Source organism: Sesamum indicum, linkage group LG10 (assembly GCF_026168435.1).
Source record: "Sesamum indicum cultivar Baizhima isolate 11 linkage group LG10, ASM2616843v1, whole genome shotgun sequence".
Classification (NCBI taxonomy): Eukaryota; Viridiplantae; Streptophyta; class Magnoliopsida; order Lamiales; family Pedaliaceae; genus Sesamum; species Sesamum indicum.
This window is the reverse complement of record NC_142666.1, coordinates 17901584-17921110: the sequence shown is the minus strand read 5'-3', so window position 1 is coordinate 17921110 and position 19527 is coordinate 17901584. Positions and strand designations below refer to the sequence as shown.

The window sequence follows — 19527 nt, the reverse complement described above, 5'->3', positions numbered from 1 at the left end:
CTTGTTTTAGGGTATTTTGTGGAGATAGAGAGAGAAAAAGATAAATAAAAATAAGTTAGAGATAGTGTGTATGTTTGGATTTGTTTTTGGAGATAATATAAAATAAGTATGGTATGTTTGATGTTGGGTAGTGGGAGACAAAAAGTACTGTTATGATATTTACTATAAGAAAATCCACAGAGCGGTCCTTCAGAATATGGAACATACCAGGGTTCGCAAATTGGCAAACTGAAAAGTTTTTTAGATCAACACGCTTCACTAACAAAGAGGCGCTCTTTATTTGGTCTTCAGTTGCTCGAGGTGCCATGGAATTCGTATCAGTGTGAAGCTGCAGATCCACCATATTGTTTTTAATTCTAAATTCTTCACTTAAGAAATTAGTGAAGTTAAAAAGTTACTCTTATCTCTTCAACAGGTCTGATATCATCAGAATATGGAAGATATATCATATGCATTCCAGGTGGTTCAATCTGACCACTGGTGCTGACAATCTCATCCTGCAGTTCAACAATTACAAACAAATTGTAATATTCAGGTTTAGCATTATGAGCAATGTGTAACTAACAACCACAAAATATTGTGAAGCAAAATAATATATGAACCCACAGCTCTAGCAATCTTTTTGTTCAGGATAGAAGATTCATTGAAATAAGAAGTGTTGAGGATAGAGGAATTTTCTCACTTCTTGAACCCTTTTTCTCTGTTTGGAGAAAAATGGGCTGAAGAGCAGGAGATAATCATCCAATTTGGGATCAAGAACGGTATAGATCTGAAGAAGAAGGAAGACGATGAACAGAGGTGAAGGGCGATTTCTGCGAGAGAGAAAAGAGAAAATCTGCTGCTGTAAATGAAGACAGTCAGTTTTGTTCCCCACTATTATTACAAAAACACCTAAAAATAAAATAAAAATGGATAAAACACTGCATGCCAAACATTACATTGATTTTGGGCCATCTCTGAGATGGCCCAAAAACGAACCCAAACATAAGGATGGTATCTGGCAAGTGCTGGAAGATAACTCTGTCCAATAAACTTTGCAGGTTATGATGTTTTCCTCTTAAAAGAACCTTCAAATTATATGGAAGCAATTTTTTTGGGAAAATAAGAAAGAAATATGTTAGATATTTGGGAACTTTTTATTTTGAAAGTATCACACAGTGTGAATCATTATGCATCCGTACAATATAATGCATATGTCGTTTGTATTTTCACACTCGATCTCAATATATATATATATATATATTATACTTTTATGAGATAATTACATTTATATTTTGATCTATAATTTGTTTTAAAAAAATTAGGTATGGTTGTAGAAATAATGTGGATGTTTCTAGTAGGTGTATGTATAATTATTCAAAAGATAAGGATAATTTGTGTAAATAGACTATAAGTCAGGGTGTAAAAATGTAATCATTCTTTTTCTTTTTTCTTTATTTGACTTTGCTGGTTGTCTCATATTACTTGCTATATCATGTGAAATGTGAATAGGTCACATTTTTCTCTTGCTAAAGCGTGCTGGTGTAGAGCAATTAATAAAATTTTGAAAGAAATTGAAAAAAACGTTTTTAAGATTCAAACTAAATTGAAGACATTCGAAATATAAAATGCAACTTTATTGCTAGATATGAATAAATAAATATAATAGTTCAACAAGTATTCAAATAACACAATGAAGCAGTAAAATATTGAACAAAAAAAATGCAAATTGAGTTAAAATTAAGAAAATTATAAGAGAGGCTGAAAGACCTCCTTTGATTTGGGAAATTATATTTAGCATCGTTAAGGTTTGTTTTCATCTAACAAATAAGTTTCTCGTTAGACAGAATTTATCAAATTTGTTGATATTAATAAAAAAAATTGAATGAATAATAATATTTACCCTCGATTGACTTATTAGTAACTTATTACGGGTCAAAATATTTTTTTAAAAACTAAACTACTCTTATAACGGTGAAGATGTATCTACTTTCATGCATTAACGTGTGCAGACGTATGAGGGTAATTTGGTCATAAAAATACTTATTTGACTTGCAATAAATCAGTAATAAGTCAATCGGAGGTAAGTATTTGTTTGTAGACTCCAAGGGTGTTACATTTAATTTTCCAAACCATAGAGGTCTACGTGTAATTACACAAAATCTCAAGAAAATATAATGTAATTATCCCTTATAAACATCAGGGTGAATTGCTACCTATATTCAAATTTGACATAATTACGAATACTCCTCAATTTTTTTGAAAAATTACAAATAAACACAGAAGTTAAATATTGTCCTCAATCAAGAATTAGTAAAAGTAGAAAGATCCCCAGAAACCTTTTTGGGTAAAGAGGAAAGTATTTTAACTCATCATTACTCCACAATTAAGTTGTGTTCGTGGTGGTGAAAGGACAACTACACCCTTACATAACTACTTTTTAAATAATAAATAAAACCTTACTTATAAAAAAATAAAATACGATAACGATAAATATACTATTTAATAGTACAATACCCCATAGCTATTTAGACAATAATAAACATATCCAATTAAAAAATAAATAAATAAATAAATAAAATTTCCACGTTGTTAATTTGTTTGAAGAAAAATTTACTCGAGCACAGTAAAATTTAAAATGAAATAGCTTCTGAGAAATGTATAAAATACTAATCCAAAATTCAAAATATAAAATAAATTAATTAATTAAAAAATAAGTATCACGAAATTTTAAGTAAAATTTATCGATCTTATTAATTTAGAAGTGCTTCTAAAAAATTTAACACAGGGTAACTTCTTTTTATGGTAATATTACTATCAGACAATTAACTTTATATTGTACTTTCACATACTTTTATTTTTTATCATAATATATTGGAGGTAAGATAATACTGATAAGTGTGATTTATAATTGGATTTTGGGGTGGATCTTGTAACGGGTCTTCATAGACCCACAATCCATCCCGAACCCATTACCCACCCTAATGTCTACTTTTTTGGATTAAAACCCGTCCCACTAAAAATGAGTCCGAGCTGATTTTTTCAGGTTCAAATCCAATTACCAGACCTATTTATTGTTATTTCTAGTCAATCAAATAAAAATTGATTTAATTGTCTTACATGAAAGATTAAAATTTATAATGTAAATATAATCGGTTCATTTCAAAAAATATGGTAAATTATGACAAACTCTCATGAAATTTAATATAATTATGAATGCTTCCTCATTATTTGAGAAATTGTCAATACCTCTTAATATTTGATGAAATTATATGGCTTTGGGAGGCCTGATATTATCAACTTTACCTTTACTGCATATTTTTTAAAAAAATAAATAATTGTAAAAACAAAAAACAGGCAAGATAGATGGAAAATTTTTAAAATTTATTAAAAAAAATTATAATTTTTTTTAAAAATAAGTAAAATTATAATTAATTATTTACAATGGGATTTTGATCAGTTTATCATAAAATAATAAAAATCTGACGACGACTAGCGAATTTGACTAGTTGTTGAACATCCATGAAAATCAGACTATTAACCCATTGCATGATCCACACAATTCAACAAATAGCATATTGACATCGTGAAATACAAGAAACGTTAGGCACTATATATATAGTGTGGTCATCAGAAGGACAAAACCATAATGAAACACTTATCACATATTTCTCAGCACAAAAACAACCTTCTAATCACGGTTTCTATGATTATATGCACTCAAAATAGAAATTACAGTTCTCGAGATAAACAGTCTACCTAGTACCCATCATGTTTTAGATAATGGTTAGCGCTCAAGTTTAATAAATAAATTTGGGGTCATGGGTTTGAATCTCATTATTATATATGTATTTATTTTATTTAATATGAGTTTATCATAATAAATATTTGTCTCATGTAAATTTATTGTGTTATGAATTTATCAATCGAATCGATATATTTACAAGTTTATTGATATTGATATAAAGGTAAATTACATAGTACCCCCTTGTGTTTTGGTGAATTAGGGAGAAATCCTTGTGTTAATTTTATAAGTAAAAAACCCAATATATTCTATAAAATACAATAAAAGACTCCTTTTTTCATTAAAAATTAACAGTGTGTGTCTAACACTCGTCTATTGTGCGAGTGGGCTTCATCTTTTTTGGAATTTTTCTATGTTACTTTAAGTGTATAACATCCGTTTTGTTCATTTCTTTTACATTTTTAAATATATTTTAAATTAATTAATTTATATTATTATTTTTTATTAATTTAAGTTATTTATTAAATTCAAATACATTATAATAAATTATATTTACTTATGAAATATATTAAATTAAATATAAAAACACTTATAAAGTATATGAGTTTCTTAAAAATCACTTATAATAATTGTATATTATTAACTAAATTAAATTATTATTAAATTTTAAACATATTTTAATAAATTTTATTTATTTAGTTATAAAATATACTAAGTGAATATCAAAATACCAAACAAATAATATTAATTATTTATATTTAATTATTCAATATTTAAAATTTGAAAAAAAAAACAATAAATTCTTTTTATTTTATTTTTTAATATTTTTTTTCTTCTTCTCCATCGCCAGCCACTATGTGCTGGTGATGATATTCGCCCAGATCTAAGGCAATGTCGTCTAGAATCTGGTCACCGCCCCTTTCGAGGGCGAGGTGAGGTTATCCAGAATAATTTAAACAATGTCATCATCTCCTCGTCTAGGCGGCGACGGCTTCACGGTCCAAGTAGGCGACAGTCGTGATTGCCTATATTGATATATATTATTATATTATATATAGTGTATATATAATTACATGTATAAATAATATATTTTAAATTTATTTAAGATTTAGATTGTTCATTTTTTACAATTGAATATCAATGGTTGTTATAAGAAGGGTATAATTGACAATTCAGTAAAAAATTTAATGCCATTAAACTTATCTAATGGGAGGGGAGAGTATGCAATATTTTAAAAACTATAAGGATTTTTTTTTTTGTCTATTTTTTTAATACAAAAAAATTTTGAGCTAAATTTAAAAAACATAAGAGGTTTTATGCGATTTATCCTTGATATAATAACATACAGTCATCGCTTCCATCTAAAAATAAAAATACTTAATTAAATGGTACTCCGTGCCAGAACACGGGAGTATTGTATTTCTAAAAAAAATGGACAAAATTTTGATTCTATTTATTTAAAATATACAATAGCTAAAATATAAGTAATTTAAAATTTAATTTAAAGTGATTAGTAAGTATAAAATTGTGGAAGTCACACAACCTACCTTCCCCCCAAAAAAAAAAAAATTATGGTAAATTAATGCTATAATTAGTCAATATTTCTCAAATTTTATCTATAGTTAAAACATTTGTCATAATTTTTAACTTTGACTAATATTTCGACCTCACTTAAAAAAAAAAAAAAGAAAAAAAGAAAAGCTAATAGCCGTGTGCAACCATGATTATTAAACATATGAAAGACATATTTCTTCTAATTATATTGAATATAAAAATAAATTTATAACTAAATTTATCTCGAAATGGATAAAGATAATCAATGGTTCACTTATCCAAATTTAAATAGAAAAAAAAATTAAATTTTTAAGTACTATTTTAGGCTAAAATGCATTTTACCCTCCTGTATTTTATTGAAATAGCTAAAAAGACCCCTATGTTCTTGAAATAGGCTAAAACTCCCCTATATTTTGTAAAACTCAGCAAAAAATGCCCTTTTAGTTAGTAATTAATGGAAGGTACATTACACGCGCTCCTTGTGCAATTGGGGGTGTAATTTGACTGCTTTTGACCTTATTTTGGGTCTTTTTGACAAAAATACCCTCATAGTATTTATATATTTTTCATATTATTTTTACTTGTTTTGGGTACTTTTTTTTTTATTTTTTTATGTTTTCATCTATCTAAAAAAATAACATATTTCTTAAAATATATTCACTTAAAAATGTGACAAAAAAACTGCATAAATTTTTGAAGTTTTATATTTTAAATTGAAATATTAAATTAAAATAATAATAATAAATTATTATAATTGATTCGTGCGGAAATAGCATGGGTCCAACAAGCTTGGACTTTGGTGCTGGACTTTGGGCCAACAAATAAAAGAACTTGAGAAACGGAACCTGCAAAACAACACTTTAGCACTCCGACTCTCAAATTAGTATCGAATTTAAGAAATAATAATCGTAAAAAGTAAATTGTAATTAAGAATTGAAGTATAGTAACAAATTTCGTAAGAGAAATCGTGTTTAAAGTGCAAAGAGAGTGCACAATGTGAGTTTGATAGCAAGAGTTTAGATTTGGAAGGTGTCCCTTGCCTGGACTATACATATATTTATAGGACGGTGTCTCCTTTCGATAGGAGTGTGCACGTATATTTATACTTTATTACATATTTCGAAAGACTAGGAAGTAAAATTAAATCTACATCAATTACTCGCCATCCTAAATATTTTCCAAATAAAGAAGAATAATTCGGATTTGAAATAGTTCAATTCCCCATGATATCATATTTTATTTTTTTATGTTATTTATCTCATAAAATGTAACATAAATGCCAATTTACACATAAATAGAACATACCATAAAATACTAAATTGTAACAAAAGATTCCAAAACCCTTAGCATTTCCAAATCTAAATCCCATATAAAATAAAAATAATTTCTCTACATAATTTTCTTTTTGATAACTAGGTCCCTGCAACAAGAACATGACAAAAAAAGGAAAAAAAGATAAAATAGAACTACAAAATCAAAGCAAAATAATTGCTAAGCCGCGACATAATCTAAAAGTTTATGCTGTCAGAGAAGGAAATAATTTAATATTTAATATTTTAATATATTCCCTTACGTTCAAAACCCTAAACGTAAAATATTTATTATAAATGAATGTATAGATCCTGTACTTCAAATATATATAAATATTTTTTTATAAATTTGTGTAAATGATATTAAAAAACGAGAGCTCTGCAAGACGCTTTTCAGTTTATAGCTTAGAAAAAACTTTTGAGGTGTTTTTGTAATACATGTTTTTGTTTAAAAAACTACTAAAAAAATTACTTTTAAGTTAAAAGCTAAAAGCACAATAGAGGGTATTTATAGCTGTTTTAGCTTTTTCGTAAATAATTTCAATTTTTTTTGAACTACTTTCGTCCTTTTCAATTTCTTTTCGAAATTTCAACCTAAAGTTGACATTAAAATTTATAATTTCACATATTTAATATTTTATAATTTTTAATCGCATGTAATATTTAACAAAAGATAAATATAAATATTAAATGAAAGATAATATCTTTTTAACATATGAAAACAAAAAAATATTTAAATAATTAAATTTATTTTAAAAGTGTTTTTTTACCGAATAGTAATCAATCATTTCCCGATATAATCAAAATCAGCAACAAAATAACAAAAAGGAAAAAAATTGAAAATAAAACAACAGAATCCAAACAAACGGATTATTATTATTTAAAAAAAAAAAAAAATTCAAAACCCCCCACAGAAGCCAAAGAAGCAGTAATACCGAAACACACACACACACCCACGCAGCCACCAGAAGGCAGCTCAAACCAGTGGTCTTTATGTTGTACAGCGTCTCTCTCTCTCTCTCTCTCACTATATATATTTACACACAGAGACACACGGAAACCAACCTCTACAGTGCAGAATAGGCGAACATAGTGCAACCCAGGACTCTCCTCATACAGCTGTTGATACATAAATCCCTGAGATTTATCAGTTCAATTACCAGTTTATTGTACAGACGAGGGGCGCTTGAATTCAAGAAGGGATAATGTGAAGTGGTGAAACTGAATCTGGGCTGGGTTTTGTTTCTTTATTTTGTTCTGATTCTTTTATAGATCTTAGCGATTGGGATTTCTAGATCTGCTGGGTTCTCTTTTGAATCTGGGATTTTTCGCAATGGCTACGGCGTTTCCTCTGCCCGTTACGGCTGCCCAGGTCGTTTACTTTATCTTTAAAAAGCTATAGATACATATTGTGTGTAATTGGATTTTTGCGAATTGTAAATGGGTTTAATATATGAATACTTTGTGATGTTTCCAGTGCATTGGTCGAACTATTTGGAGCTGTGTACGACGTTTGATGTTGTGTAAAAACCTTTTGGGGTTACTAGGATTTTACTTCAGTGTAGTTCTGGATGTTCTTATAAGTAGGTATTTGTAGATGCATGAATGTACCTTTTGTCTGGTTGCGTATGCGAATGTGTGTTTCTGTTTATGGATGTATGCTAAATCTTGGTGAAGTTTTCTTGGAGACGCATGTTATTTGGCTAATGTTTGTTTGTCTGATGTGGTCTTTATGAGTTGAATCTCATTTGGATGCTATATGTATTATGCATGTTTCGCCGATTACGAATTGTAGGTGTGGCCCCCTTTGAACGCTGAGAACTTACATTTGAAGCAGGTTTTCCGCATAAAAATTTGATTTCCACCTTAGTTGCTAAGTTATAGAAAAATGTAATTAGCTCATTACTTTTTGTAATTTGTGTTTGAAATGAAAATATCTCCCTGTCAATTTGTATTCTCAATTGTTTCTTTAGATTCATAAGGTAAATTGCACTGAAATCTGTCTCTCTTGATCCTGTGTTTTGAACACTTGTCTTATAGAATATCGAAGCTAGAAAGGGTGTGCCCCTGCACTGTTTTTCCTTTTTCTCCGAGGATTTTGTTGTGCCTGTGATTTCCCAAGCTATTATGACTGCAAAGAGAATGATACAAAATTATTAATATTCACATTTGATTATATGGATTTATTTATTAACTATTTTTGATTTCTTTATTTTATTTAGGTGGGAACATACTTTGTTGGGCAGTACTATCAGATGCTACAGAACCAGCCAAATTTTGTGCACCAGTTTTACAGTGATGCCAGCACCATGCTCCGGATTGATGGAAACACCAGAGAGACTGCAACTGCTATGCTGGTATTCTACATGAACCCTCTTATAAATTTGCATGAATTAGTCTTAAGTTGATGTTTCAGATATAGTCATAATGGATATGCATAATGAATAGAAATATCGAGCAGCGCATATTTTGATAGGATTAAAACAGTAACTGGAGCTTTGATCATAATTGCTAAGCATTTGCCTATCAGATCGAAGTCCTTTATATTCAGTAAGTGGTGTACTTATTCGAAATTTGTCCTGCTGGGCCCTTGTTCTGTTTTGGTGGTGTGGCTTACTTTTTCTCTCTCATGATTGAGGTTCTAATTATTATGATACGAGTAATCGAATTTTCATCTGGTTCATGTCCAATCGCTGTGTTATCCAATCTGGTTCTTATCCATTGTCACCTTGGTTGCATCTCTGGCCACAACAGAGAAGATGTCGAATGTCTGATTTTATGTGGTTCTAGCCATGTCTATTGGCTGACATAGACATAAACAGTGCTTGATCTTGGGAAAATTGTGCAATAAGGTCGCCTTTTATTTTTCTGGTAGTTGCTTGCTTCTAGTTTCATGTCTAAAAGTGTATGATATGGAGTTTTTCTTTGCTACTGAGTTAAATGCTCAAATGAAATGGATAGAGTGACATACTTGGTTCTGTTGTGCTGTATCTTTTTTCCATTTGCTTGCATCTTTAAATACTTTCTCTGGAGAGCCATAGGGTCCATATTCAATTCTCCATCATTTTGTGTATCTTTGCAGCAAATACACCAACTTATCATGTCGCTCAACTATAATGGCATAGAAATTAAGACAGCACATTCTTTAGAATCTTGGAATGGCGGAGTTCTCGTGATGGTTTCAGGTTCTGTGCACGTAAAGGATTTCAGTGGCAGGAAGAAGTTTGTGGAAACCTTTTTTCTTGCACCTCAGGAAAAAGGATACTTTGTTCTGAATGATATTTTCCACTACGTTGATGAAGAACATATTCTGCAACATCCAATTTCTTATTTACCTCAGAGCAATCTTGATGCCAAGATCAATTCTGCAGCCACGGCTCGAGAACAAGGTTCTTTTATTTTGTTATGTTTTCTGAAATACTTCACTAGAAAACGAATCAATCTGCAACTGTAATGAAACTTTAGCCAGTGTAATGTAAAAAAAGAATTTACTAAGAGTTTGATTTAACCTTGTGGGACTTGGCAAAGTGGAGAGCAGGAAAGTTAAATGATGCTTTAGTAATTTCTTAAGGTTGAGAGAAAGATTTTGTTGATAAGATATTCAGTGATTTATGGAGTTTTACAAAAGGAAATTAAATGATCTAAAAATTCATAAAGACATAGGGAATGATCTTAAAAGAATTATATCAATATTCACCTGTGTGCATATACACTCTCGCACCATTTTCACCGTTATTTTAAGATCTTTGTCTAATATCCTTTCAAAGACAATATAATCTACTTCATCCTGAAACCACCAAAACAATAACTCCTAGAAATACCTTGAGGCCATGGGTGCTTTTAACAAGAAAGGCATTTGAATACAGAATGATCTTCAGTTGATACACTGGTCACTTAAATTGTGATTTCTGTTTTTCTGTTGAAACCTTTTAGTGAGAGGAACTAATTCCGCAAAGTGGGATCTTGTGACTGTAATAAAAAATAAAACCAAATTGCAATGGATCATTTCATTTTCTTCCCTTTGGGAACTGAAAATGAAAAATTCAGGATTCTGGAATATTGTGCATGCCCCAAAGTTTATAATTATAAATAAAATATCATTTATATTTCTGTTAAAATATATAACAGATATTTTGCAGTTATATGCCAGCATTTGTAGTATTAACATACATCTATACTTTTCCCCTTAAATTAGTAGGACTTCATCTTTTTTTTAAGAGGGTCCTTTAGAAACAGAATTACCATTTGAGGAGAAAATATTTTGTTGTACACATCTTAAAATGGAAATACAAGCATTCAATTTGAAGGAGTATAGATTATATTTGTTGGATTAGTGATTGTATTGATGCTATACAAGGGTATATAAAACATTTAAAAGGTCCTCTCTAATTTTTGCAGCAAACAACTACATGTTGGGAGGAGATATTCATTCTAGAGAGCTTGTGACCCCTGCAAAGGTTGAAGAGAATGGTCCAGTCAGCAACTATAAATACCCTGAGGAACAGCTTCCTCAGGCCCCTGAAACAAAGAGTATCCTGGATGAAAATTATGCTGTGCAATCAAATGGTTCACTTCAGGGAACTATGAACTCTATACCTGACCGTTTGTCATCCCCTATTGAGGAACCCATTGTGGAGACTCAAAAACATACTTATGCTTCGATTGTACGTGGTTGCATTAAGTCCTGCTTGTTTCATTGTACACTGGATTTTGATGATTTTCTTTGCTCACTTCAGTTTAAACTCATTATATCTTTGATCATGATTGAATTTTAAAGGTTGCTAAAGGACAATCTGCAGTGCCTACTCAATCCTCCTCGAACAAGCCCACTTCTTCAGAATGGCAGCATGTACCCGAACCCCCTAGCCAGCCATCGGTTGCATCTCAGAACCTAACTGAGAGGTCTGGGGTGGAAACCCTAGAAGAAGCATCTTTCATGGAAGATGACGGTGATTTTCTTATACTTTGCCGTCATTATGCTTCCATTTGTGGATGTATTAGATCTATATTTTAGAGTTTCGGCGATTTTGCTGATTCTGTATGTCTTTAAATATGTCTTCTATAGTTGAAGTAAAGTCAGTATACGTGAGAAATGTTCCCACAACAATGGCTGCTTCTGAAATTGCTGAGGAATTCAAGAAGTTTGGTACACTCAAGCCTGATGCTGTGGCCATCAGAACCCGGAAGGTCCATTTATCTGCCTTTCCTGTTGTCCATATACTCGTACTTCTTTGAGTGGAACTACTAAATTTTGAACATTTCTTTTATGCAGGATATAGATGTATGCTATGCATTTGTAGAATTTGAAGATATCACTGGGGTGCAGAATGCAATTAAGGTTTGCGCATGTGCCTTTTAAGTTTAAGAAATCCAAACAATAAGCTCTCAGTCCAGTGATGGTGCTCCCATTTAAATGTGCAAAAGGATTTATGTGATGGTTGCAAAAGTATCTGATTAAGTCCTTTTCACCCCTAAACTAAGCAGGAGTTTCTCCCTGGCACTCAGTGTCTGAATTCAAAGGATAACATGTTCCATAGAAATCTCAAATGGAATGGGTAGGTGGTGTTTTAGAGCCAGGGTTTGCTGGTTTTTGCCATTTCTTTGAGATGGTGGTGTGTGCTTTCACTCTTGTAGTAGCAGATGGGGGTGGGGTGGGGGTGGGGGGAGCATTACCTCTTATTAGGTGATAAGCGAGTTTCTTTCTTTAACGTCATTGCTCTTCACCACCACAAGTCAGATGAATATCTTGTCTTCAATCTAATCTCACTTTTGCCTTACAGGCATCCACAGTTCAGATTGGCACACACCAGCTCCACATTGAAGGGCGGCGACCAAACAGAAACTTCTCAACTCGAGGGGGAAGTATGTATTAATTCTGTTCTATGCTGGCCTTAGATGTCGTTTGAAAATTTTTTATATTGAAAGTTCATAAGCATCAATTTAACAAGCTGTTGGCCAGAGTGCCTTTGCTCTTCGTTTGGCCAATAGATTTGATGGAACCTGAAGATCTGCTCCTCAAAAAGATAACTGTTGACTACTCCATAGCTCAGTATCCAGAATATGAAGTACTAGTTCAACTTATCTTCCCCCCATTTCATTATCCGAAACACTTCATAGCGCTAACTTTTTGGTTGCTCAAAAAGAAGCTTGGATTCCTTGCACTTGTTTCACATTATCATCACTGCTGAAAGCAACAGAAGGCAGCTAAAATTTGGGGGTTTGATCTTATTTATGCTTTTAGGAAATCTAAATCTTGCCCTTTAGTGGTTAGGAAGCTTAATGCTTCAAATTTGTATCTGCTATCATAAGCCGGTCAAAACTGTAACAGGAAAGACATGATCTTGCTCAGTTGCTTCTCATAAACTTGTGACTATATTTCAACCGTTCTATTGTTTGTTTTGGGCAGGAGCAAGAGGTAGTAGAGGAAGAGTTAGCTACCAGACGGAAGGAAGGGGCCGATTCAGTGGCCGTGGTTTTGGTAGGGGGAGCCATCAAGATGCCATTGACCGTGATTACAACAGACCAAGGGGCAACGGCTTCTACAGACACGCTCCTCGACAAGAAAGAGCATACTCCACCAACCAGCAAGGTTCGAGAAACGGTCACAACTCATCAGACTGAACGACTCATAGTAACTTTGAAGCTAAGCGAGAATTTCTTCAAAGAAGTGATTTTGCAGTATCTTCTCATTTATCAAGCTAAGGCGGCTTACTAATTAGACATGCTTGAGCTGATCGTGGCGATATTTTTGTTTGGGGCGCTTTGTTTTTCATCTTTTCGTTATTATAGCATATTTGAGAAATGGTTTCACGATTTTGGTTATTATATACAATAGTGATTTTTAATGATGGCAGTTAAACCTTCTATTTGAGCAATTCTGTTGAAAAACCGGTTGCAAATAATTATTATTTACTGTGAAGAGGGATGCAAAACTTGCTGCAAGAACATGTGGTCATCTTTTCTTGAAACAGAGAATTGTTCCCATTCGCAACTGTGCTTGCTACATTAAATGGACCCCAGGACAAAGTAGCCGGCAGACATTCTGGAACAACGGTAACTGATCTCAGAACAGGAAATGGTACTCTGGATTAAGGTCAAAAACCAAATTACATTCTAAATGCGCAGAAAGTTAGTACAATGATATACTAAAAACGTCGTACTGTTCTTGTTTTTCAGTACTAGAGTATAAGGTAACCAAATACAACATATTTCTTATATGCATCCTACCAGATCTAAACTACATTCTAAATGTCATAAAAACAGTCACAACGGGTCTCATTGGATTCTAAGGAACCAAGAAACCATGACATTCCGAATATTTGTTAAGCATTTGCTGCAGTTGCCGCTCCTTGTCCTACAGGCATCCGATTCTGAGCTTCCTCTATAGCATCCTCCTCAACCTCTGTTTCCCAGAGAAACTTTGCATATGACGCAAGCACATTGCTGAAACCAAATGAAATGAAGATTGAACACATGCATTTAACTAGCAAATGTGCAGAAACAGCACAATCGCACAGAAGCAACAAAATTACGGTAATGAATGCAGAAGTACCAGCTTACCTGTCTTCAGGAGTTGCTTGAGCTGCTCTTTCGAAGTAGGCAACAGCCCTGTCTTTATCACGATGACGCTGCCATACGATATCAGCATATAGAGAAAGCGCCTGCCCATCGCGGGGATCTGCTAGTATTGCACGCGAATAGTATTCTTCGGCTCCCTGAAGGTCTCCATTTGACTGTCAATAAAACAACAAATGGTACCATGTTGCAATGAATAATTAACCATTTCATTTGAACCAACAGCTAAATTCTTCACTTGCATAAGTGGAAATCACATGAAACTGCGGATTTTGTTGAGAAGTCTGGGATGATTATATAGGCGAACTCTAAAGAAACATCTTTTACCTGATGCAAAAAGTGAGCATAGTTTCTCAGAATCAATGGGTTACAAGGATTTTCGTCGACCACCCTCTTATAGTATTCTTCAAGAGTAGTCCTCTCATCTGGATGGCTGATTATGTAGTCTTGATTAATCCCACCACCAAAACCCGTCGTGCCGATTCCTAGGCCCATTGCAAGATGTAAAGGTGGGCTAGATGGTCTCTTTTCTTCTTTAAAATCTTTGGCCGAGATATCCACCAGGACAGCATTCTCATCAACCTGCCGTTTTCATGTAAGTTGTTGTCTGAACAACTATGCCTTAACTTCAACTACTTATACAATGTAAAACAAACAAACCTGTGCGTTAGATGAAAGTTCTTCTTCCTCATTCCCATCTATTTCCCACAGGAAATTGGCATATGCAGCCAGAACATTGCTAAAAACAAGAGAAAACTTCTACTGTTAGAACAAATAACAAATTGAATCGTAGAAGTGAGAAAACAAAAGGCTAGTTTAGCAGCCACAATGTTCGGTTCAAGCATCTAGCAACACCTAGATATCGAACTTAATGAAAAAGAATGACCGGTAGCAGCCTCGAACCGAAAGGCCGACCCTTGTGAAGGACTATCCATATCTACTTCATTTCTCCATAGATATGATAACTTACCTATCTTCAGGAGCTGCCTTGGCTGCCCTTTCAAAATAATCTGAGGCTCTTGCTTGATCGCCGTGGAGCTCCCACACTAACTTAGCATACCGAGACAGTATTTCACCGTCATTAGGATCTGCCCGTGTAGCCCAGAAGTAATACTCCTCTGCACCCGAGAAATCTCTCTTGGACTGTTGTAATGTTTTACATTTCATTTACAAAAAGAATATTACAATGGGATAAAATTTCAAAATGTACTGGAAAAGGGAATAAACATTCAAGTCTTATCATCATATCTGCGGTGAATTCTGATATATTCTTTGAAAGTGAATTTTCTAGTGATCTCCTTCCCAAATTGTTCAGATGAACAGATGGACCAAGTCATAAATACTTCTGTATCAAGAATTCACTAGTTTTCTCCACTGATCTAGCTCTATTTCCTAAGCATGATCTCTAAATTGCTTCTGATACTAACATAAAGACAACATAAATAAATTCTAAAAACAAAGTAGTAAGCAGGAACAACGGAAATGAAGGTAAAAATACACAAACCTCCAGATACTGAGCATAGTTTCTTAGAACTAAGGGGTTGGAAGGATCTTCAAGAACCATCTTACTGTAATGTTTGTCAAGATCACTGCTATGATCAGAAACCTGCCAGCCAACTTCAACACCATTACCACCAATGCCGTGTTTAATTGCACCAGCCCCTGTCGCAAGATCAATGGTAGGGCTCATGGATTTTTCTTCAACTTCAACCTTAAGATCTTTAAATCGGTTCAATGGCCTCTCTTTTTTTTCTTCTTCTTCTTCTTCCTCTACCTCCTCATCCTCATCTTCCACAATCATTCCAATGCTATTCCTCCCAAAGCTAAACTGAGCTTCTATGCTATCTCCAACCGTAGCAGATCTCACCAGCTTCCCCTGACTATCCATCAACTTCTCTTTGATCAAATCTTCCTTCTCGGCCTCTCCCTCAAACTTATCATCGTCACTGTATATCGAGAACGATGGTTCTGTATGCAAAGTTGATTTTTGGTAGTTACACAAAGATTCACTCATCACTCTTCTCGAGCTATAAAATCCTCCAAGTCCTTCCAAATTGCTATCTGACTGTGCTCTGCGGAACGTTATTCGACCAATGGCTCTATGTTTTGGACTGAATTCAGGTAAACAGGAGTTGGAAGGATAGACAGGAGATGAGTTGCAAGAAAACGAACTCAAACGTTGCAAACCATGACAGAACGAGACTTTTGCTGTGCGATGTTCATGTGCTTTTGGTAGTCTACCGTTGCTGCTGATGTTAGTGTCCAAGTCTAAACTGGGAGAATCTGAGAAGAGAGATCTGGCCACTGGGGCTGATGAGCTCCTAAGCAGCATTTGATCAAATGTTATTTATTCCTTGCTTGAGACTTGTGAAAGTTATGACCTGTGGATAAAAAATGGAGGTCCCATGTGACAAGATAACATTAATAAATGAAAGTAAAGCCCCTTACAAGTTTACAACTTTGGTTTCAGCATTGACTTAATAAAGTAATAGTATAGACTATTACGGTAAAACGATTAACACAAAAGTCTTAAGTCACGCAAAGCATTTTAGAGCGAGAACGCCATGGTATACAAACGTGTCCCGAGCATCATGCTTTATTGCCTAATTCAGAGAGACAGCACGATTGATAATGGCCAAAAATCAAGAGCTTAAACAGCATGGGAACATCAAGGACAGTTTAAGTTTAATATTTTCATGCCCATCCATATGTAGTCTCAAAAAATCATTCTCATTTCTCGTAAACTACTTTATCTCAATTTTTTTTCTAATTAGAGAACCAAATTTCTAGACGTAAGGAGTCAATATGTAACGTTGAGATTTGTGGCCTTTATGTGCTTGTATCAATCAATACTCACATGCAAATAGAAAACAATACCTACCAAGTTGCAAGAGACATGTGAGTCCTCTCAAAGAGTGAAGTCAAAGTAACAATCCCAAGAACCATACTAAAATTCTACAAGGTGGTACCTAATTAAATGCAAAAACAAGAGTAGCATACTCGCGCGGTCCCAGAGATTTGAATCTTCGAACACTACATTTTCAGGGATATTTCTATCAAATTCATGTACCAAGTAAACGAAATTGTTACGATTGCGAGGATAACGAGCCTCCAGTTTTTGCTTTTGACCATAACAAATACCTGAGATCTTCATTATTCTTATTTCTCGTCGGTTCTTCTTGTTACTATTCTCCCAATTTCATTGCTCTCGAGTTTCTACTTATCGGACACACTCATACACAATATATACATATATAATAAAATTTTCCTTTCTCAACCATCGTCGCATCAAATCAAAGAGGATGACAAATATGAAACCAAGAGAGGACAAAAAATGGAGTACCAGTAAAGGGCTACATCCATTCTTACCAAACATTCTTGTCCAAGTTCATACAACTATGGACAACCGTGATTGCACTTATCATGTGATACGCTCAACCAATCACATATCAAGTACATTCCTCTTGAATTTAACCTGATCAAGTTAGAGTTCTCCATATTTTTTTATCAATTCTATATGTATAAATTCTCCATATATACATATATGTGTATTCAATCATTAATTATACATTGGTCCAATACAAGATTAATCGAAACTTACAACCTCGAAAGAACAACATCATTAATTTCCCCGAACCCAGAAAGAAATTCTTGAACAGACAAGAAAATGAAACATGAATGATGATCATAGAGATCATGAGAAGGCCCACACATACCTTAGGTTTTCTGCCTTAATGCAGCTGGAAAACAAAAACAACTGAAGAAAATTGCACCAAACAAACCAGACAAATAAATCTACGTACGTCTTATGGCTCACACTTTAATTTGGTGTGTTTGTAAGGTTACAAATGGAGTTTTCCGAAAAGTTTGGACACCAGAATTAAGGTATCCTGAATTGCAACAAGAAGGAGCATAATAGTAGTATGATTCTGTTAGGCCTTTGGGGCGCCGACATCACTCCACGTGTTCATCTTCAACCCACGCTGGTGTCTTTGTCAGCGCGGTCCTTTTATTTATTGAGCTTTTAAACAGAGGGGGCTCTGCAATTGCATGCAATCTCCGAAAGTTATAATTTACGTTACACAACTTATTATTTTTGTAATTTAATAATATTTATTTTAATCATAAAATTTATTTTTATAAGTCAAGATAGTTTCTAATTTTAGTTTCAACTTAATTTTTATTAAATATTTAATAAAACACATGCAAATCATGTGCTCCCTCTACTAAATCAATGGTCAGTTACTTAAAAAAATACGTCCAAATTATGTTGCTAAATATAAATATTAGTCGCATTCTAATTTCATTTTAAAAGTACAATCTTGTGGGCATTAGTCTATTATTTTTATTTGAAAAACGAGCAATAGTCTATTGCAATAATTGTTAGTTAAAAATTTAATATTAATAATTAATATATGTTAATTATTGATTAAAAGTATTATATAATTGTAATCAATTCACTGAAAAAGAAAAATAAAAATTGCTAACTGTTTCAAAAATATGTTCAATATTATTACTACGTTAGTGTGCAAGAAAACACTGGTCTCAGATTCTAATAAACTATCGGTCATAAAAAACTTTATTATGGCTTTATATATATATATATATATAATTCGATCTATTATTACATTATTTAAAATATTTAAATTTAATAACTAATTCAATATATCGATATTTTTAAATTAATAAACATTTGAAAAGTAACCAAAAAATAAGAAACTATTATTAGAAATAAATTATATATTTATATTTGTGGGATTCGAATTAACGACCAAACTCTTGATTTGTGAGACGTAAACTTTACAAATTGGTTAGCAAAAATTATCTGTCACGTATATTGATTGAGTTATCAATTTTCCATGTGAAAAGGTAAATAAAACTAAGGGCACATACCATTAAATAATTCTTAAAAATATAATTTTGTATTGTTTTAGTTAAATTAAAATTCCCTATATATATACATATTTAACTTAAAGTAGTCATAACAAACTTATAATTTTTTAACAAACTTCACATCACTGCAAGAAATCATTTAATAATTACTAATTGTCATAGTTAAAGATATTATAGCCGTAGTAAATAGTTATTAATCACGACCAGCAATACTTGATCGTAATTTGTACAAGTGTGGTTAAAATATTTATCATGACAATTTTTTTGACATTGATTCTACGACTAATTTAATTTATTTATTAATATCAATAAATTCAATTATTTTTTATTAATTGAATGATTTTTTTGTAATTTAAAAAAAAAATCAAAATTACTAAATGCAATTTATTGATTTACAGTGACGTTATGTATAATTATACTAAATTTTAAGAGATAACGGCATAATTAACCATAATTAAAAATGGATATTGA

At 32.5% G+C, this 19527-nt stretch overlaps 2 protein-coding genes across 2 annotated transcripts; one reads left to right on the top strand and one right to left on the bottom strand.

Moving 5' to 3' along the window:
- Positions 1 to 7533: 7533 nt before the first annotated feature.
- On the top strand, positions 7534 to 13459 carry LOC105171808 (nuclear transport factor 2). The gene is made up of 9 exons (XM_011093040.3): positions 7534 to 7960; positions 8811 to 8945; positions 9671 to 9977; positions 10987 to 11252; positions 11366 to 11537; positions 11654 to 11775; positions 11861 to 11926; positions 12369 to 12450; positions 12995 to 13459. The coding sequence occupies exons 1-9, from the start codon at positions 7922 to 7924 to the stop codon at positions 13207 to 13209; spliced, it is 1404 nt and encodes a 467-aa protein (XP_011091342.1). The 5' UTR covers positions 7534 to 7921; the 3' UTR covers positions 13210 to 13459.
- Positions 13460 to 13676: 217 nt separating this feature from the next.
- On the bottom strand, positions 13677 to 18057 carry TPR4 (Tetratricopeptide repeat (TPR)-like superfamily protein). Its single transcript, XM_011093044.3, has 7 exons — positions 17880 to 18057; positions 15668 to 16544; positions 15134 to 15306; positions 14824 to 14902; positions 14491 to 14745; positions 14149 to 14321; positions 13677 to 14031 (listed from the first exon to the last, which is right to left on the bottom strand). The coding sequence occupies exons 2-7, from the start codon at positions 16493 to 16495 to the stop codon at positions 13911 to 13913; spliced, it is 1629 nt and encodes a 542-aa protein (XP_011091346.2). The 5' UTR covers positions 16496 to 16544; positions 17880 to 18057; the 3' UTR covers positions 13677 to 13910.
- Positions 18058 to 19527: the final 1470 nt, after the last annotated feature.